This window comes from Rattus norvegicus, chromosome 10 (assembly GCF_021556685.1).
Source record: "Rattus norvegicus strain SHRSP/BbbUtx chromosome 10, alternate assembly SHRSP_T2T, whole genome shotgun sequence".
In the NCBI taxonomy this organism is placed as follows: domain Eukaryota; kingdom Metazoa; phylum Chordata; class Mammalia; order Rodentia; family Muridae; genus Rattus; species Rattus norvegicus.
In genome coordinates this window covers 52,586,254-52,607,728 of record NC_141543.1, presented here as the reverse complement: position 1 = coordinate 52,607,728, position 21,475 = coordinate 52,586,254, and the positions used below count along the sequence as shown (strand labels likewise).

At 46.5% G+C, this 21,475-nt stretch overlaps 1 protein-coding gene and 1 long non-coding RNA gene across 7 annotated transcripts in view; one reads left to right on the top strand and one right to left on the bottom strand.

The window, feature by feature from the left end:
• The window catches only part of Specc1 (sperm antigen with calponin homology and coiled-coil domains 1), a 274,496-nt gene extending 253,370 nt beyond the window's left edge, over nt 1-21,126 (bottom strand). For 2 of the 5 annotated variants that reach the window (XM_087571814.1, XM_087571817.1), the window contains exons 1-2: nt 21,047-21,126; nt 8,956-9,133 (exon numbers count right to left, since the gene is read on the bottom strand). In XM_087571814.1, coding sequence (XP_087427940.1) covers nt 8,956-9,125 — 170 coding nt within the window. In that variant the 5' untranslated portion in view covers nt 9,126-9,133; nt 21,047-21,126. 5 annotated transcript variants of the gene reach the window in all.
• LOC134480803 (uncharacterized) lies at nt 4,463-12,482 on the top strand. Of its 2 annotated transcripts, none has more exons than XR_015631697.1 (3): nt 4,463-5,444; nt 8,906-9,103; nt 11,271-12,482. It is a non-coding gene; the product is annotated as an uncharacterized LOC134480803 (long non-coding RNA). The 2 variants fall into 2 exon arrangements; XR_015631696.1 differs by having other exon boundaries at nt 8,906-9,300.
• Nucleotides 21,127-21,475: the final 349 nt, after the last annotated feature.

The window sequence follows — 21,475 nt, the reverse complement described above, 5'->3', positions numbered from 1 at the left end:
GGGAATAGGTAGACCTCATTGAGATAGTAACCCACTTTGACAGAAACCAGAGTCTCTTGTCCTTGAGAACAATCCAGAAAGAAGCCACTGGCATTGCCAAGATCTGAAGCTCATGACAGTAATTGTAGGTTCCTTTTTTACTGATGCCAACTCCATGTTGACCAGTCCACCCCAGAAGAGCAAATAGCTGTTGTAAACGCCCTGTCCTACGTCCACTAATCCCAGGCTTTCTATTGTCTTACTCTGAGCATGCAATGTGGGGAAGGACATTCTGAGAAAAGGGGGTATCCTGGGGGTTGAGGGTTATAGGGAAAGACCACCAGGAACACTTGGAACTGGTCACACAGAGGAGAGCTTCTGGGGTTAGCAATGGAGACAGAGAACACAAGCTTCCACATAAAACACGCAGCCGATCATGCCTGTGGTTTAAGAAAGTCCTATTAGGACTTAGTAAGACAGCTCAGACGGTGAAGTGCTTGATCCTGGGATCCATGCCAGGAGTGATGCTACACATCAGTAATCCCAGTCCTGGAGAAGGAGGGATTGTGGAGCAGGAATCTTTAGGATTCACTGGGCAGCCTAGCCAAAATCAGTGAGCCCAAGGTTCAACAAGACACCATGTCTGGACAGAAGCAGACAGTGATCCTGAAGAAGACAACATCTATAGTAGTCTTCTGGTATCCACACATGTGCACATATAAACACATACATCCACCTGCACATAAAAGATGCCATACACATTCTCATATCTGGCATGTGAAGTCACCACGAACTTGTCTCTAAATAGTCAAAAGGCCCTGAGTGTATCTGAAGAGATTGATTTTTGATGCGCTGCTCCCCACTCCCAATTTTTACTCATCAATGAGTTAAACCTCTGATGAGGTCCAAGCCTTTCTGTCTCTGAAAATTTCTGCACTACTGCACCCAGACATGCACTTTCAATCTAGGCATCCCTTGATCTCATGGAATTAATTATCAAGAAGAATCATACAAACCTGTTCAAAATGGACCAATTACTTACATGTAGGAGCTAGAATTATAGGACTGCCAGACACGATGGTCTATCGTTTTAAACCAAGCACTTGAGAGGCAGGCACAAATCTCTGTGAGATCAAGGCCAGCCTAGGAGTTCCAGGCCAGAGCAGGCAGTGGTACTACATACTGACGCCTTCTCTCAGAGAGGGAGGGGGAGGCAAGAGGAGAGAGAAACACACACACACACACACACAGAGAGAGAGAGAGAGAGAGAGAGAGAGAGAGAGAGAGAATGAAAAGACAACTAGTAATGGAAAAATCATTTGCCAATTATGTAACTCAAGAGTTTGATATCCATAATATATAAAGAGGTTCTACAACCCAACAACATCAAAAGCCCACAGGAATACACAGTTTTCTATCAAAAATATATAAATGGCCAATAAGTGTGAGAAAAACAAAGAAGTACACATCAAAGCCATGATGAGGTAGGTATGGTAGTGTGTATCTATAATCCCAGCTATCCAGTTGGTGGGAGGACCATCAGTTTGAGGCCAGCCTGGCATTTACCCATTCCAAAAGAAAACAAAGGAGGGAGGAAAAACAACATATGAGTCGATGCCACAGCGCTGCACACCCTGTAGGACAGCTGGGAATGTCAGATCATGACGTGAGGATATGCAAAAACCAGACCTGCCATTCACTAGTAGCAGACTGCAAAATGATACAGTCACACTGCAGATGTGCCCCACAGGTCTTCAGGTGATTCAACACAGAGCTCCCATCTGAGCAGCCACTGCACTTCAAGGAGGAGACCCAGAAACACCCACAACCTAAGAACATGAGCCCTTATAGCAGCATTATTAACATCTGCCAACTGATACTGGGCTAATAACGTGGTATATTCACACATGAGGGCTGGGGCTGCAGCTCAGTGGTAGATGCTGGAATATTACCTTTCTGTATGAAGCAACGGCAGGCTGCTACATGCTCCAGCCGGATGAACCCTGAAATTACTCTACCAAGTGAAAAAAGCCAGTCAGAGGAGAACATAAACTTGATCCCACTTATAGGAAGTGTGCAGAGTAAGGAAATCTGCGGGGATGGAAGGAGGAACAGCTGTCTGGCGCTGAGCAGAGTGGGACACGGATGTATCCATTTGCTGGGCGGCCATAGCAAGGTACCGAAACCTGGGTGGCTATGCCTTTTCTCTTAGCTCTGGAAACTAGAAGTCTGACATAAAGGTGTCTGCCAGCTGACTGCTTCAGAAAGTCAGGAGGGAATTCCCAGGTCCCTTTTCATGGCTTGCATATATGTACGCCATATGTATACACACATAAACACACAAAAATGAAAGCCATAGAGGGGAGGGGGCCCTGCTGGCCACCATTTTATTCCCCCATTTTTCCTGTGAGGCAGAGTCTTCCCCCTCATCAGCTCCACTTCCCTCTGTACATGTCTGTGTCCTCATTTGGACTCGCTCATTCTGGCCAATTCCTGTGCCCAAAGCAAAGCCTGCTTGGGGGTTGGGGGGAGGACAGAGGGAGAGAGAGATGGGGGAGGAAGAAAGAAAGGAGAGGCAGAGAGGGGGAGGGGAGAGGAGGAAGAGAGGAGAGGACAGAAGGAGAGGGGGAAAGAGAATGAGGAGGTAACTGTCAGTCAAATGCTCCCTGTGCAAACATGAAGACCTGAGTTTAGTTGCCAAAGCTACACAAAAAGGCAAAAGCACAGACTGGAGAGATGGCTTGGTATCTTAGTTAGGGTTTTACTGCTGTGAACAGACACCATGACCAAGGCAACTCTTATAAGGACAACATTTAACTGGAGCTGACCTACAGGTTCAGAGGTTCAGTCCATTATCATTGAAGTAGGAGCATGGCAGCATCCAGGCAGGCATGGTGCAGGAGGAGCTGAGAGTTCTGCATCTTCATCTGAAGACTGCTAGGAGAAGACTGGCTTCTAGGCAGCTAGGAGGAGGGCCTAAAGCCCACCCACAGTGACACACCTAGTCTAACAAGGCCACACATACTCCAATAAGGCCACATCTCCAAATAGTGCCACCATATTCAAATCACCGCACACAGTGACTGGCTAACAGAACATGCTGCTCTTGTGGAGGGCCCAGTACCCATGTGGTGGCTCACGATCATTCATAATTCTGGTCCTCAGGGGATCAGATGCTGCCAGGTTTAAATGTCAAGCATAGTGGCACTTGTTTGCTACTCTAGTGTTGGGGAGACAGAGACAGGAGGGTTCCTGGGGATTCCTGGCCAGCAAGCCTGGTCTAATCAAAGAGTCTCAAACAGTGAGAGACCTTGACTGGGGCAGTTGTAGGTGGGGTACATATAACAAGGTAGACAGCACTTGAGGAGTGATACCTGAGGCTGACCCGCCCAAGTGTCTAGACTCTCTGTGTGTGTGTGTGTGTGTGTGTGTGTGTGTGTGTGTGTGTGTGTGTGTGTGTGTTTTCTATTTGCAGATCTGGGATAGCTCCTGGGCAGGTAGATGTATGAGTGTGACTGACCAGGAGCACAAAATGGTGTAAACAAAAACTACATGCAACAAATACACACACATATGTATATACAGATGTACACACACACACACACACACACACACACACACACACACACACAGGAGAATCATTGCATGGACATAAGTTATAGTCATTCAATGTCTGTTTTCCCCATAAGATTTATGAGCACATCAGGCTGCATTCAAACCGTCATCTTGCACCCTGTTCAGGAGGGGCAGCTCAGGCGAGGGGACTTAGTAAGCACAGTGACTAATTGCAGGACTGGAGAAGGGCTAAGAAGGAATGGCAAGCCAGCCCAGGGACTTACCACAGCAGGATGCCTCCATTATCTGTACGTGCAGAAGGATGGAGTTAAAAGGGGAGAGGGCCATATATGGTAGCCCACACCTTTTATCCCAACATTCAAGCTACAGAGGCAGATGGATTTCTAGGAGTTCTAGGCTACCCTGGCCTAAATAGCAAACTCCAGGTTAGTTGGTGTGGCATAGTGAGACCAAGAAAGAGAGGGGTAGGTGGTGGTGGTGATGATGCTGATGAAGAGGAGGAGGAGATGATGGTGGCGGTGGTGGTGGTGGCGGCGGCGGCGGCGGCGGCGGCGGCGGCGGCGGCGGCGGCGGCGGCGGCGGTGGTGGTGGTGATGATGATAATGATACTGGGATCCTACAGCTACAGCTGAGACTACCTGAGCACCACTTCCCAAAGCAAAAATTAGGAAGGAAACATGTTCCAACACGTTCCAAACTCCACAGGTGCCTCCTACTGCCTGGCCAAAGGCAGTTGATAATGTTTATAGGAGAAAGAGAAGGAGAAGTGACAGGGAGGGGAGAGGTAGGGAAAGAAAAAAGTAAAAGGGAGAGAGGGAAAGTGGGGAGAGAGAAGTGGACGGAGCAGAGGATCCAGGGATGCACAGCTTATGACTTGCACATTGTCTCCTCTGTATCCCCAGTGCCTGCCACAGGGCTGAGCGGCTATGGAAGGAAGACATGGGGTACCGAGATAGCTAAAAAATTCTATGGAAATGCATGAGCAGCGCTGCTAGACCAGGGAGGGTGAGTAACCTAAACCACATGGACCCACACAGAGGCAATGAGAACAGATGAACACGGACAGAGAACACAAAGCTAAGAAGGCAAACAAGCATCGGCCGGATCAGCCTATGGACTGCCGCCCACGCTGCGCCATGGCCGAGCTCAGTGACAAGTGACAAGTGGAGACAACCAAGAAACGGGCTGCTGGCCAGAACAAGCAGCATCCCATCACTAAAAACACAGCCAAGGTAGACCGAGAGACAGAGTTGCTGCATCACGGCAGAGTGACCCTGGAGGTGGGCAAAGTGATCCTATGGGGCCCTGGTAGAGCAAAGGCCTGACGCAGAAGGACCTGGCCACAAAAATCAATAAAAAGCTGCAAGTCATCTCAGCCTATGAAAGTGTACAGGCCATTCTGAATAACCCAAATTTGGGCAAAACTGAAAGAACCATCAGCCTCAAGTTCCGGAGGAAGGACATCAGGAAATCTATCGAAGGGGGCCGAAGGCAAAATGAACACAAAGCCTCGAAACCAATGGTTCTAGCTGAGCTCTTCTGGCTGCTCCCCCAGGACTACCAGCACTGCTGTGGGTCTCCTCCCATGGTCAAATGGAACATAGGGTCAGGCTTGTGTGCCCCCCAACCCACAGCTGCTGCTAAACAAAGCAAAACCTTGAAAAGTGAAAAGGAGGGAGAGAAGGAGGAAGGAGAAGGAGGAAAAGAGGGAGGAGGAAGAGGAAGAGGAGGAGGAAGAGGAGGAGGAGGAGGAGGAAGAGGAGGAGGAGGAGGAGGAAGAGGAGGAGGAGGAGGAGGAGGAGGAGGAGGAGGACAATGACTACAATGATGATGACTACGAAGATGAAAACAGGGACCACTGCAAACTGAGGCTGCCAGCCATGAGACAGGTAAGTTCTACCCAGCACCTTCCAGCTCCTTCAGAGATGGTTATGAAACTCCCCCCCTTTTATTAGAATACTGTATTAAACTAATATATGTCCTAATGTCAAATATTTTGCATTTCTGGAAGGAGACCTATGTTGTCCAGGTTTCTTACCCTTTGATATTCAGGATCCTGGTGCACACACCGTCCAGAAACTTCCCCGAGGCTTACTTTTATGGGCTTCTGCTCTTCCTACCTGGGTTACTGCTACATCATAAACCAGTCATGATGCGTTTGTGTTTTCTTACGTTGTGACACATTATAATAGCAGAAGGGTTGTCATTGCCAGGCTCAAATGCGTAAGCGTAAGTCTCATGTGCCCGGCCTGTTTGTTACAGTCCAGCTTTTGACAACTTACTGTTCCCTTTGCGCCTATCCCAATCCCCCTCAAGGTCAAACAACCCAGAGAGACCCTAAACTCACCACCCAGCCACACTGGATCCTGCAGGTGAAGTGCACAAAAGGCCTTGCCCCATCCCGCCAAGCTCCTCCCCAGCTCTCAGGACCTGTTCTCTGGCATGCCCTGCTCCCAGCTCCTACCTTTCAAGCCTTGGGTTCACCCTGTCCTGGCTTCTAACATCTTTGTAACTGACTGCTCTCTCATCTGCCTCCTGACCCAGACATTTAGCTTAAGAGTATTTGTGTCTTATCCTTTGTGTTGATCTCAGACCAGCCACATAGCGGGCATTTACTATGTATTTATTAGCAGATTGTTACAGGGTTTAAACCTCCCTGGTACAAAATCCAAAATCCAAACTCTTTTTTTTTTTTTTTTTTTTTTTGAGTACTGGTATGATACCACTCATGGAAAATCCTACGCCTGATCTAATGAGACATCTCACAGGCAAGGGGCAGACACACTAAGACTCTAGAAAGCCATCTTCAGGTGGTGAATACAGGGTATGCATGAAGCATACATGAATTTCAAGACTTAGTTCCTGCCATCGAGATAGCTCCCGTATATGTAACTATTTCAGCATTAAAAGCATTTCGGATAAGGGTTTCTCAAACTATAAATAACCTTGACCTTAGTGACAAAAGAGGAGGAGAAGTCCTAGGGTGCTTTCAGGGGCGGGTAGCATGGTGGAGGCCATCTGGAGAACAAGGTGGCAGACCTGGCTACATTAACACAGTTGTCCCTCAGGATCCACAGAGGACCCCACCTCACCAGCCCCACTACACATGCAGAGATTCATGGGTGCTGAAGACCTCGTGTAAAGTGGTGTCAGATTGTCGGCCATCGCTGGCACAATGCAATGCTGTGGAACTGGTGTTGTGTTTCAAGCATAAAGAAAGGAGAAACAGCTACGCAGTCTTAGTACAGAGAGGATGTCTTGAGGGTTTGCATTTTTGGATTTTGGGGTTTGGTTTGCTGTTGTCCTGGTTTTTTGTTTTCATCCACAATCAGTTGAATCGTTGACTACAGAACCTATGGGTACAGAAGGTGTACGTCACAAGGCAAGACTTCTCTTCTGTCAAAATCCCAAAGCAATCCCTGCACAAATCCCTAGGAGGATGGGGTAGCTTCACTTAGCATCCTTTGTGGGACCTGGGAGCAAACTGAATGTCTACCCACAGGAGAGCACCAAGCACAGAGGCCTGGCAACCCCAAACCCACGGGAGAAGCTGGGGAGGGCACAGACATGGTGGAGAATGGCAGAAGAGCTGGGATAAAGTCTTCAACATTAGGCCTGGTGGGCTTTTAAAGTTAAAGGTGTGGTAGAGCATGCTTGTCATCCTGAACCCTGAAATGTGTGTGTGTGTGTATGTGTGTGTGTGTGTGTGTGTGTGTGTTAAAATAAAAACCATGCACATAGAATAGTACCTTTATCAGTACATATGCAACATAAAAATGTATACATAAAATATATTAGAGTTGACTGGGTGGGGGCTGGAGAGATGGCTCAGTGGTTAAGAGCACTGACTGGGGGTTGGGGATTTAGCTCAGTGGTAGAGCACTTGCCTAGAAAGCGCAAGGCCCTGGGTTCGATCCCCAGCTCCGAAAAAAAGAAAAAAGAAAAAAAAAAAGAGCACTGACTGCTCTTCCAGAGGTCCTGAGTTCAAATCCCAGCAACCACATGGTGGCTCACAACCATCTGTAATGGGATCTGATGCCCTCTTCTGGTGTGTCTGAAGACAGCTACAGTGTACTCAGATATAATAAATAAATCTTTTTTAAAAATTTAGAGTTGGGGTTGGGGATTTAGCTCAGTGGTAGAGCACTTGCCTAGCAAGCGCAAGGCCCTGGGTTCGGTCCCCAGCTCCAAAAAAAAGAAAAAAAAATTTAGAGTTGGCTGGGTGTGGGAGTAAGGATAGGGCAGAGGGATAAAATGAAACTAATAAACATATGAACCAATGAATGAAGAAACTAGCAAAACGAGAGGGAAAAACCACTAAGACCAAGAATCTGATTCATTCTGTTTCCCATGGAGAGTACAAGTCATTCTGCTTGCCAAGTCTACAGTCTGAAATCCCGGGGGACAGTCTGTAAACACCCAGAGCAGTGCAACAGGAAGTTAAGTTGATATTAATCCCATCAAAGGTCAGATGGCAAAAGTTTCCTCCTGTTCTATAGGCTGACTCTCCACTCAGTTATTTCTTTTGCTAGGCAGAATTTGGGTTGAGGGAGAGAAGGGGGTCTCTCTATATTGACAGGATCTCTCTATGTAGCCCCGGCTGCCCTGGGAACCTGTTATGTAGACCACATCGGCCTTAAACTCACAGAGATCTGCCAGCCTCTGCCTCCTAGCGATTAAAAGTATGGTCCAGCAACCCAGCTAACTTTTTAATTTCATGCAACTCCGTTTGTCAGACTTTGGGCAGAAGGTCACTGAAGGCCTGGGTAGTGTTACGGGCCTTTAATCCCAGCACTTTGAAGGCAGAGGCAAGTAGATCTCTATGAGTTCAAAATCAGCCTGGTCTACACAGCAATTTCCAGGCCAGCCAGGAAAATATACAGTGAGACCCTGTCTAAAAATTGTTTTAAAAAGAGAGCGAGTTTCAGGTCTTTTGATACATTCTGAGTTGACTTTTATATAGACTGAGAGAAAGGAACATAGTTTTGGACTTCTGGGTATGGATATACAATTTCCCAGAACTATTGGGAAAAGCTGTTTTTCCCAGAACATATTTAATATACACATATTCAACATATTAGGTATAGAAAACTCAAAAACTTAAACCCAGAAGGATGAATAGCCCATCTGGAAATGGGTAAATTAACCAAGCAGACACGTTTGATTTCGCGAGAGTAGGAACACAAAGCAATAAATACAGCAAATGTTCATCACCTTCTAAAATGCTTCTAATTCGTATTCTATCCACTATTACTGTAAGAGACTGCGTGCATATGATGGGAGCATATGTGCATACAGTGCACATGTCAGAGGACAGCTTTGTGGAGCCTGTTCTCCTCTTCTTTTGTAGGTTCTGGGGATCAAACTCAGTCATCAGTCTTGAGCAACAAGCACCTTTACCTGCTGAGCCACACAGTCCGGCCATGTTTATCGGCTTTAGCCCTGAGAGAAATGCAAATGCGTACACTGAAGTTGTCTCCCGATTGCCTCTCCTCCCAGTCAGAATGCTCCTCATCAGAGAAACAAAAAATAGCAGCTGTCAGCAAAGGTGTGCGGTGAAAGGGGCCCATACGGAACGCTGTGGGAACATAAGTTAGAGCAAACGCTTTGGAAATCATTGTGGAGCGTCAGGAACTATGAGGTGACCCATCCGTCCCACGTCTGACAGGATTGAAATCAACATTCAGCATAAACATCTGCTTACCCATGCTCACAGGGACACTCATCGCAATAGCCGAATCACAGGTGCAGCCTAAGTGCCCATCTGTCAAATGCGGTTTACATGCACAATGGAATATTATCAGGTTTTGGTTTTGTTTTTTTTTTTTTTAAAGAACTGGTGAAATCATGTTTTTTTAAACATCTGAAATTAGAGATCATCAGTCAGACAGTGCTTTAATCCCAGCTCTGGGAGGCAGAGGCAGGTGGATCTCTGAGTTCGAGGCCAGCCTGGTCTACAGTGCAAGTTCCCAGACAGCCAGGGCTACACAGGGACACCCTGTCTCAAAAACAAAGAAAGAAAGAAAGACATTCTTTTTTTCTTTGCATGCTTGCTCTCAAATTGGATTGGCAGGGTGGGGGACACCCAAGTAGAGAGGAGACTGTTGGAGAGGTGGAAAGGGATGAGAGTGAAGGAGGGATAACGGAGTAAGAAAAAATTATTTAAAAATCATGTATTATATATATTAAAATGTCTCGATGAAAACTGTTACTTGGGCCAATGAGATGGACCAACTGGTGGAAACATTGGCCAGCAAGCCTGTAACCTGAGTTCAATCTCTGGAACGCACATGGTCCAGTAAGAGAACCAACTCCCACAAGTTGTCCTCCTATCTCTACACATATGCCAAGGCACAGACACACACACACAGACACAGACAGACAGACAGACAGACACACACACACACACACACACACACACACACGAAGGAATGTAATTCTCAGAGTCTTTCTAAAAATGACTTTAGCCAGTTGGAGTCTTACATACCTGTAGCCCAGCACTCAACAGACATAAAAAGATCACTGTGACTTTAAGGCGAGAGGTGGATATGGTGGTGCACACCTTCCGTAACAGCACTTCAATCCCAGACACAGGGGTGTCTTAGTTAGAGTTTTACTACTGTGAACAGACACTATGACCAAGACAACATTTAATTGGGACTGGCTTACAGGAGGTTCAGAGATTCAGTCCATTATCATCAAGGCTGGAGCATGGCAGCATCTAGGCCCGCAGGGCACTGGAGAAGCTGAAAATTCTACATCTCATCCCAAAGGCAAACAGGAGAAGACTGGCTTCCAGGCTGCTAGGATGAGGGTCTTAAAGCCCACGACCACAATGACACACTTCCTCCAACAAGGCCACACCTCCTAATAGTGCCACCCCTGGGCCAAGCACATTAAACCATTACAAGAGGCAAGCTGGGTCTCCGTGAGTTCAAAGCCAGCCTGATCTCCGTAGGAAGGGATCATATCACGCCCCTGCCTCAAAAAAGAAATGGAAGAGGGCTGGAGAGATGGCTCAGTGGTTAAAAACACTGGCTGCTCTTCCAGAGGTCCAGGGTTCAATTCCCAGCAACCACATGGTGGCTCACAACTATCCAGTTCCATAAGATCTGACATCCCACAACCACCGATATATGTGCAGGCAAAACACGAATGCACACAAAGCAAAAATAAAAAAAATTAAAAAAAAAAAGAAATGGAGGGAGGGAAGGAGGAGAAAACCACTACTCTGTACAATTAATATACACTGATTTTTAAAATTATGATTTGACAATCTAAGCCCATACTTAAGTTACATGACCTCAAAAGGCCTCTCAAATGCAAACATTTAATTATACCACCTGCTGGAGACAGAGCCCAGACACCCTTCACAGACAATGTCAGCCTACAGCTTTAAATCACCATGCTCAGCACAAAACAAAAATCAGGTGTGTGGTAAACAAGGGACAGAAAGGGGAGAGCACTGCTTCCTGCTTCCTTTTAGCTGTGCTACTAATTAACATCAATAAACACCAACTGTAAGCCAGAAGAGCCCCGAGCATGTAACTAGGTGTGTGACCTAGGCCAGCAGGTTGTCCTTCAGTGATAGGGTCCTGAGAGGACCAGGGGATCAGAAGATAAGCAGACAAGTAAGTTTGGGACCTGGAGGTCTTGAAGCTGCTGTGTCTTATGCCAAGCAAGCTTATTAAGGTACAATTACATTCTATTTCCAGGGCACAGTTGGGACAAGGTCAGCAGAAATTATCATATAATGGGACCAACTCAACCTGGTGAAAGCTAACCAAAAAGACTGAGAACAAAGCAGCCCCAGGACTGATGACCACAATCCCTCATGGTGGGGAGAGCTGGGTGCTCCAGAGCTGCAGCCACTGCTCCCCCAAGGCCCTGGCTCCAGGCCATTACCAGCTCTGCCAAGCATGCTACTGGCTTTGGATGCTCACTCTCTGTACAGCGAGGCTACAGGAAAAGCCTCAGTGATCAGACTTGCCCTCCAACAGCTATGACGGGCTGCTCAGTCCTCAAGAATTCCCAATAGGCTGAGCAATCGTGCTCAGAGGGAGAGATACGATTGCAGAAGGGAAGAGGGGTCTGCCACGTGACCAGAGAAGAAGGGAAGAGAGATGTCATAGGACTAGAGATAGAGCCAAAGTGCGGGTGAGTGGAGACCATGAAGTGGGTGGGGAGAGGCAATCAAACAATGGAAAACACGTGACTTCTGTGCTGTGTGGTGCCCCTGTGGACACAGTAGCCAAGAAAGGGCGAGATCATTTTTCTTTTAAATGCTGGCTCCTCCATGCTCTGCACAACATGCACCACACTATGGAACTTTTTCCAAGTCAAGAAATTGTTCTTTAATCATACTTTGTGTCTTGTTTTGCTTTTTCTTGGTGCTAGGGATCAAACGCAGGCCCTCACATATTCTAGTCCCAAACATGTTTGGAGTTATAACCCCCAACCTAGGCACCAATATGTGCAAGTATTAACATTTACACCTAAACAGTTACAAATGTTTCACTCTTCTTAGGGGTGAAAAACACTTGATCATCTCCCAGAAGTCATTTCCAAGCATCCTGTATCCATGTTTCTTTGAAGAAAATAGAAAACTTTTGCCGAGAAGTTAATAGAGCAGAGCCTGAGCCTGCTGCTCTTTAAAGGGTCCTTAAAGGGCAAACTTGCTGAGGGTGTAGGAACATAAGAACCCTTCCTTCTTCACTGTTAGTAGGAATGCTAGCCAGTGCAGCCACTGTGGAAATCAGTATGGAGGCTCCCCCACAAAAACACCCCCCAAAAAACCCAACAAAAACAAACAAACAAACAAAAACAGGGCTGGAGAAAAGGCTCAGCAGTTAAGAACACTGGTTGCTCTCCCAAAGGGCCAGAGTTCAACCTGAAGAATCTACGTGGTGTTTCACAAGCATTTGTAACTTCCAGCCAATCCAAAACTCTTCTGGCCTCTGTGCACACAAGGAGTGCACATGGTGCACAGACAGAACACTCATACACATAAAATAAAAGTTGTTTTAAATACTACACATAGAACTACCATACTCTAGCTATGCCTCCTGGGCTTATACCCTAAGGACTCTCTATCCTGCCACAGAGACGCTTTCAGATCCTTACAGCTCTACGCACAACAGATAGAAAATGAAATCTAGAGAATACATTAAGTGAGGAGACTCAGGTACAGGAGACACTGTGTGTTCTCTTTCACATATGGATTCTAGCTTCTCACTTTTCTATGTTTATTGGGAGTGAGTGGAGTGTGGGTGAAGGCCAGGAAATACTAAAGAGGCCTGGGAGGAAGAGGGAGAAGAGGTGACGGGGTAAAGGAAGTCAAGGGAGATAAGGAAACTGCAGGGTTTAAACCAAGAGAGGGGTGCAGGGAGGCTTGACCAAACTCAAATGTAAAAAATACCACAAGGAAATGTGTTATACTGTGTGCAAATTAAAAAGTAAACAAAAGGCAGCATTGACTCTTGAATGGCTCTTGGGAAGGGAGAGTTCTCACTGTCTATCTGGTAAGAGCATAGCAGTGTTTGTTTCCAGGGGTTTTGAGACAGGTTTCTCAGTGTAGCACTGACAGACCTGGAACTCAATGTGTAGACCAGGCTGGCCTTAAACTCAGAGATGCACCTGCCTCTGCCTCCCAGTGATTAAAGATGAATTCCACCATGCCAATGGCAAGCTTTTAGCCACTAGTCTATACTGGATATATAGCTTCCTTCTGGGCTGGAATGCGTTATATGAATGTCAGGAATCTACATGGCCAATCCCTAGAACCTGCCTCCCTTAACACTGAGTGTGAAGTGAGCTTCCCAGGTAGACATCAGGTCACAGCTCTCTGCTGGGGAATTGAGCACATCTTTCGTAACCAACTGAGAGAAGACTCTTGGAAACTGGGTCTGGCTCCTGCAGACATGGCTCTGTGCACCTCCCCCCTTTTAATGTTTCTTGGTGACCTCTTACTGAACTAAAGCACGGCCATGCTGAGACCTGTGAGCCATGGTGAATGAGTCACCAAATCTGCAGGTGGCCTTGGGTCCCGGGAGAAATAAATTCAGGATAAAAGATTTGGACCAAGATGATGGGCTAAGCATATCCTGCTGCCTTTCAAGTGGCTTCACATTACCTAGAATAACAGAAGTATTATTTTTAAAACACTTGATCAATAATAAACCTAGAAAACAGGAAACAGTGCCAGTGGCCAAGCTAAATGCCTAAGGCATTCCGGCAATGTCAAGAGTCCTCAGAACCAGACAATCTAGGCAAACCACTAAACCGCACCAGGAGCTTGGGACCAAGCCGTCAGGCAGTGAAAACAAATCGATCGTACCATCCAGGTTCCAAATGTGTAGAAAGAGAGACAAGGATAGAATCCAGCCACCCAGTCACTAGGAAACAGCAGCTGGGAAGGCTAGGAGTGGCAGAACCTTCCCACACAGCTTGAGTCACCCACAGTCCACCAAACACTCCAAACACAAGCCCACTCAACAGCACATGACAATTCAGCAGTCTTGAGAGGAAGCCCCAGTAAACGGAACAGGCAAGGAAACGAGAACCATCAAATTCCAAGACAAGTCGTTCTTGCTTGGATTCTTGCTTGAACACAGACATCTTGGGTCTATGCTTGAATTCCTGCAAGTTCTTGCTTGAATACAGACATCTTGAGTCTGGAAGAGAATCTGACAATGATGATAGGTATCAATCAAGGCATGAAGAACGAGATTCTACAGGAGTGCAGATGCTGGCAGCCAAAGTCCATGAAGAAAAGGGAGTCAGTGTGAAAGGAAAGCAAGGAGGACAGGGTCCAGATTGGGACTTTCACAGCCTACAGGCATTACCAGAGTCACATCTGGAAATCTAAGAGTAGTATTCTCTTTGTCATCACAAAACCAGATGGCCACACAAGCCCTGCTTTAGATACCCATGTAATGTTAGGGGAAGCCAAGATAATTCATCTCAGCAAGCACAGTTAGCAGCTGCTGGGAAACCCAAAGTTGAAGAGAAAGCTGTTTTAAACATACAAGAAAATGAGCAGAACGAAGAGGAAGAGGCTAGTGAAAACTCGTGTGTGTGTGTGTGTGACAGAGACAGAGACAGACAGAGAGAGAGAACAAGCAAATGTATGGAGAGAGAGCAAAAGGGCCGTAAACACTGCAGATAACAATATAACCATCTGAAAGCAAGGATCCTTTGATAGTGTTTCAGAGGGTCTCAGCATGGCTTGAAACCTGAACGGTTTGCAACATTAATAAACTTATGGCTTCTCATCAGATGGAGAAAAACCTCTCAGGTTACAAACACTAAGAATCACCACACTTTGCTTCAGAGGTTGCTGGGGGTTTATTTACCATATTTCCCACATGTCAGACAGTAGTCTACCACTGAGCCACATCCCTAGCACATGCTGTTGGTTTTCTGCTCTGTTTTTGTTTTGTCTGGTTGTGTCTCTGCATGTGTTTTGGGATTTTTGTTTGCTTTGGATTTTTGTTTCTGTTGTTTTGAATTTGGGGGACAGAAAATCCTTGTGGCTTATACTGGCCTTGAACTCCTGGGCTCAAGCAATCCCCCTACCTCAACCCCACCACCACCATCTGACTGTTCTGTGAAGTGTGTCAAGGGTCCAAAAGGCAGAGGACTCCCCACTGTCTCAGACCTTCAGCTCAGCTCAGTATATACTGCTGACATGGTCAACTTGATCTTCTGTCTTCCAGCACAGGGCTGGAGAGATGATTCCACAGAATGACCGCTCTTCCAGGGGACTAAGTTTCATTTCCAGGGGTTGGGGATTTAGCTCAGTGGTAGAGCGCTTGCCTAGCAAGCGCAAGGCCCTGGGTTTGGTCCCCAGGTCCGAAAAAAAAAAAAGTTTCATTTCCAGCTCCCACACGGTGACTCACAACTATTTGTAACTGCAGTTTCAGGGACACCAACACCTGCTTCTGGCCTCCATGGGTAACAAGTGTGCACGGGGCACACAAACATACATGCAGGCAAAACATGCATACACATAAAATAAAGCAAAAATAATTTTTAAAAAGTGAGGGCTAGGAATAATATGGCCTAATGGGTAAAAGTGCTTACCCTTACCATCAAGCCTGGCCACCTGAGTTTCATCCTAAGGACATAAATGGTAGGAGAGAGCTGACTCCCATACAGTCACACAAATAAATAAAATGTTATAGTTTTTTGGGTTTTTTAAAGAAAGGAAATAGAGACTCTGGTTGGCTCAGCCAGGGCTATCTACTGCCAGTGAAAATGCCATCCTTGTGCAAACTGATTATTATTTAGTAAATCCTGACACTGGGGAAAGACACAAGCCTGCCTGTCTGTGTTTCTGACAGCATGTTCACACCACAGCTCTGTTGAACACCGATAGCATTCTGCAGGAAGTGTAACTGGTGTGAGAGGCCTTGCTTAGTGTGAGGGGAGATAAAGAGGGTGGGAGTGGGTACTGGGCCTCTTCACACCCAGTGTATTCTACTCCTAGATCCACTCACGATCAACAGAAATGCATACATTTATCCCACAAAAGGCAGTTACTAGAACGCTGTCTTCAATAGTCTAAAACTACAAACTGCCCCCATCGGTCATAGCAGAATGGCTGTTTATTTTATGGATGTGCACACATGTGTGTGTAGTAGGCTTTTTTCCTCTATGCACAATGTGCTCACCTCCCTGCCATATTAGAACAGAGACTAACACAGTCTGGTAGCCATGACAACACCTGAGCAAAACAGTACCGGGACAGCCAGGTCTACGGTGACTGGAATGGAGATCTTGGTATTCTGTTTAGATGGAGGAAGGGAAGGTCTTCACTGGGGAGTCCATCTATTAACTCTTTTCTGCCCTCCTCCAGATGCAGTGATTTTGGAGTGGAAGATAAGTTGAAAGAGGGGATCCATTAAATACCATCCATGGATCAACCATCCATAATGGAGTGGAGCCTAGTGTGGTCCAGCTGCTCTGGGGTTACCTACACCTCTGTAAGTAACTCCTCACTGAGTCAGCCCAGTAAACCCATTGGTTCCTCAAGGGGGACCCTAGTGGAATGGTGTTTTGGTTCGTTCTTGGTGACCTATCTAGGGTGGACAGATGTCCCTGTAAACCTACCCCATGCTCCCCAAAGGGCATGGAGGGATTTCTCAAAGGTAGCGCTGGTAGGAAGCAGCCGGGCACAGAAGGGCACAGAGTGCGTGCTTCCACTAGCACAAAGCAGAAAAGCAGGCAAAACTAAATTTCTGAGTTAGTAATCCAAACAGTGGCTATCCTTCATGATGAGCTGTTCTAAGGGAGCCATGAGAGGTGAACAACCCTGTGGTAAAGGCTGCCAAAGGCTGCAGCCTGAACGCACAGGATGCTGGGTAGGCCATCGCCCCTTCCCACAGCCATTGCCAGAGGATCTCAAGCAAAATTTCACCTTGTTTGTGTAAAGACATCCTGCCTTCCTGCATCCCTATGGGCGAGACTTTAACCTTATCAACCGTAAACCTGTCAGGTCTCCCCCAGGAACCACGTGGTGACAGGACAGTCACTTTAAACCCAACAAAATCCTAGGCATGACTTGTAAAAACACTGATCTGGGCTCTCTCCCTCCTGAAGCCACACCCACAACTGGGCGTGTCTTACGTTCCTCTCTTTCTCAAGTCTAAGCCTATGTTAAAATACCTTTAATAAAACGTTCAAACCTGGCCCTGAAGTTATTTTTCAGTATCGATTCATGAATGTTGAGCTGGACCTGAGTCAAGGTCCCCAAGACTCTCCAACTCCTTAGGCTGCTGAGCTGCAGTAGGTAGCCGTGCCTCCTTCACCTCAAAATGCTGGGGATGAGGAAGATTCTAGAGCGAAGGAAACGTTGCTTCTTATGTTGAGGACTGGTTCCGGTTATTAAAATTCACTGAAATACCCATTTATAGTTTGCATACCTTTATGCTTGCATTGCAATGAGCAGTTGCCACAAAATCCATGGGTGCCTAACCATATATAGAGTAGAAGAATATATTTAACTTCAAGTCTTGAGTCAGATAAAAATGGAATAGAAACTCAATCTAGCCAGGCACAGCGATGTATGTACTTTAATCCCAGGGCTTAGGACCTCTATAAGTTCTATGGCATAGTGAGACCCTGTCTCAAAAAACTAAACAAAGCAAAGCCAAACAAAAAACCTGAAGCAAAAGGTGGGTGGGAAAAAGAAGGGGCGGCAACTAGAAATAAATAAAAATAAGCAACAGAACAAAATAAGACAGGAAGGCCCAAACTATTAGTAGTCAAAATAAATATTCGTGGGTTAAAGCAGAGATCGGCGAGACAGCTCTAAAGGCATCTGCTGCAAAGCCTGCTGATCTGAGCTCCATCCCCAGACCTACATGGTAGAAGCAGGTAACTGAGTCTGACTAGGTGTCCTCCCGTATACACACACACACACACACACACACACACACACACACATACACACACATACACACACATACACACACACACATACTCACACATACATACACACACATACATACATACACACACATACACACACACACACATACACACACATACACACATACACACACATACATACACACACACACCTCCAAAATTAGTTTTAAAAGGGAACTTGGGGAAAGCCAAATCCAAAAGTGGAGACAAAATAAAGGTATTCTCAGATATTATCACCAGTTTATCGTGACTGAATGAGATTTTTAAAAGTGTATTTGAGGGGTTGGGGATTTAGCTCAGCGGTAGAGTGCTTGCCTAGCAAGCGCAAGGCCCTGGGTTCAGTCCCCAGCTCCGAAAAAAAGAAAAATAAAAGTGTATTTGAAGGAGAAGGAAAATACTCTCACAATGACAGTGTGTGACAGAAAACAGGAGAATGGCAGACAGGTAGGTAGGTCAGTTTGCTAACTGTGATGAACACCATCTTACAAGACCACAGCAGCAGCAGCAGCAAAGCCTAACCCAGGGTTAAAGTAAAAATACAGCTCAGGCCACAGGGCAAAATTGGACATCTTGGACCTTCGTTGCACAAGGGCCAAACAGTTGAATAAAGGATTCGCGCTTTCACTTCAAAGGGACCAGAACATGAACACAATAAATTCAAATAGGCAGAAAGAATCAAAGTTTAATAACAGAAGTTGGTAACATAGGAAGATACCAATAATAGCATTAATCAGTAAGTCCAAAAGCGGATTCTTTGGAACCGTCCAGGAAAGAAGCAATCATAAGTAAGACTGACCAATAAAAAAAAAAGGTGGGTGTGACCAAAGTACTTCATATACATGCAAGAAAATACGTGGAAGCCATTATTTTGTACAATTATTACACACTAACAAGAGGATGGATGGAAAAGAGAAGCCACAAAGCATTGGTATTAATAAGAATAATAACTCATCATAAATGTATGAACTGAGAGCAAGTACCATAGGCTAAGAGTCTGATTATCAATAATGCTCATGATTTCCTGAGACAATAATGAGTATCAAAATGACTAGAGCAACAGGCCGGCTGCAAACAATCAATGGTCACTGACACAAGTGAGAGAGAAGGTTGTTGAGTGCTGCTGTCAGCTTTCTAAAACATGCCAGCAGCAGCCTGGGCAGTCTGTAGGCAATTTCTGCCAGACTTCAAGGAACAGATCATTCTTCTGTCCAAAGCACAGAAAATGATCAGAAGCTCCCAGCAGGATCACTGTGAACAGCACAAGCTTAACTTCAGGGAGGAGGAAAACTTCCCAGCAAAGCTTCTTTCTTACCAACCTTGAAGAAAACGTTAGTGTTTGATCTACCAAACAAACCAAACATCCATTTTAGGTGAGATTTTGTTGTTGGGGTTGGGACTGGGTTTTTCTGTTTGTCTTCGGTTGTTGTTTTGTTGTTACTATTTGTTTGAGACAGGGTCTTGCCATGTAGCACAGGCTAGCCCCAAGCTCATTCTCTTGCCTGAGTCTGGAGTGCTGGAATTACAGTCATGAGCCACCATGCATAGCTCCAAAAAAAAAAAAATCATTTTCAAGTATTATAGGAGTCTAGTGAGGAAAGCCAGCAAAATAATAATGTGCTAGAAATTTTAAAGAAGGAAACCTGCATGCTGTACAAAAGTATGGGGGAGGGTAACCTAGCCTTCTCTGACTTTTAAACTCTAAGAAATCAGGTATGAATAGAAATACATTTAACACAACAGAGCCCACTTGCAGGAAAGACAGGGGAACATTTCCCTAAAACCAAACAAGACAGAACTGTCCTATGGTGCTTCTTAACAAACAATGAAGTTATCTACCTAGCATATTCACAAGTCAACTTAAAAGCTACCACTAAAACTGATTCGCCGCGGAGTTGGCTCTAAAAATGCTTTCTTTGGCCAAGTGTGTGGCTCACTCCTGAAATTCCCAATGCTCAGAGGGTGGAGGGTCCAGGGCCACATAGCACTTTCAGACCTGCCGGAACTGCCTAGGGATACACTGTCTCAAAAACACAAACAAAATGACTGCGGGTGTGGTGGCTCGTCTGTGATAGTTAGCAAGACCCTGTCTCAAAATAATCAATAAGCAAACTTGATGGCTTTGAGTTAATCATGCAAAGCTATTTTCCGTAGACTAGGGTATTAGGATTGACAGCCCTCGGTCTCCACCCTCCAACTCCGTCTTAAACGTTGAAATAACACCGTGTTTGAAACTGGATAACCAAATCTATGAAACCAAAAACTGATCAGAAGGGTTCGGTCGTGACTTCACTCAAAAACATTTTATCTCTCGCCTCCAGCCACCTCAGTTACTAAAGGATACCCATGTCAACCAGTTCGACATAATTCATCCGATAGAGGGCAAGGAAGAGCACCTTCAATGGGATCCCCCCCGCCCCCCCCCGCAAAGCGTATACTGCTTATTATATAAACTTGCGTGCTGGCGTATGGAGCTCCCATAAAAAAAAAAAAATCAAACTAAGATATTCAGAGTCAAACTTGTTTAAAAAAAAAAAAACACATAACACTAATTTTGTTCCAAGGGCATTAAGGAAAAGAGACCGGCACTGTTGCGCTCACACTAGGCTGCGCACCACGGGGACACGCAGTAGCATCCACACAGTTCCCCACGCTCCGAGGCGTCCTGGAGACCCTCAGCCCGAGCCCTAGGCGATCATCTGGACCGCGGCGCAGCAGCTCTGTGGACGAATACTCCGGGGCACCCGAGTCCCGCAGAAGCGCACACACCTGTCCGGAGGGCTGGGGCTCCCCAGGGCCACAGCCGGCTGAGCCACCTGGCCCCCGCGCCAGGCTGCTGCGCCAAACCCGCGGCCCGAGGGAAGGGCCGGCCACCTGCGGTTCCCACCTGCAGCGCGGTTCCTGCGCTGCCCTCCGCCTGGGTACCCAGGACCGCAGCGCGTCTTTCTAGAAGGGCAGCCCCACGTCCCCGAGCCAGGACTCCTGCACCCCGTCTTGTTCGCCAGACCTGAGACAAGGCAGCTGAGAAACAGAGGACCGAGCAGCCCGGACTCCAACTCACCTGCCGTGGTTCTCTCGCACAGGACTCCCGCGCCGCCGCAGCCCGCAGCTACCGCGGCTTTCCAAGCTCACGGATGCTCTGGGGAAGGTCCTAGCGATCCCGCCGGCGCCTTCCTGCTGGCCACGTCCAGGGGGCGCCCGCGCGCCAGTGCGGGGCTTTCTGGGAGATGTAGTCCTAGAGCCTCCGTTCTCATCTAGTTGTTTCTTTCTGGAAGTCTTCCCTGTGTTCTCACTGGCCCAACCTCCATTGATGGGCAGTCGATGAAGGAGCATATCACTGGAGAAGAAAGAAAGTCCCTCTCCGCACTTTAGACTATTGTTCCATTTTTATTTGGGAGGTAGGGAGAGTGGGGGGTGTCAAAATAGGGTTTCTCCATATAGTCAAGGCTATCCTATCCTGGAACTCACTTTATAGACCAGTCTACCCTGA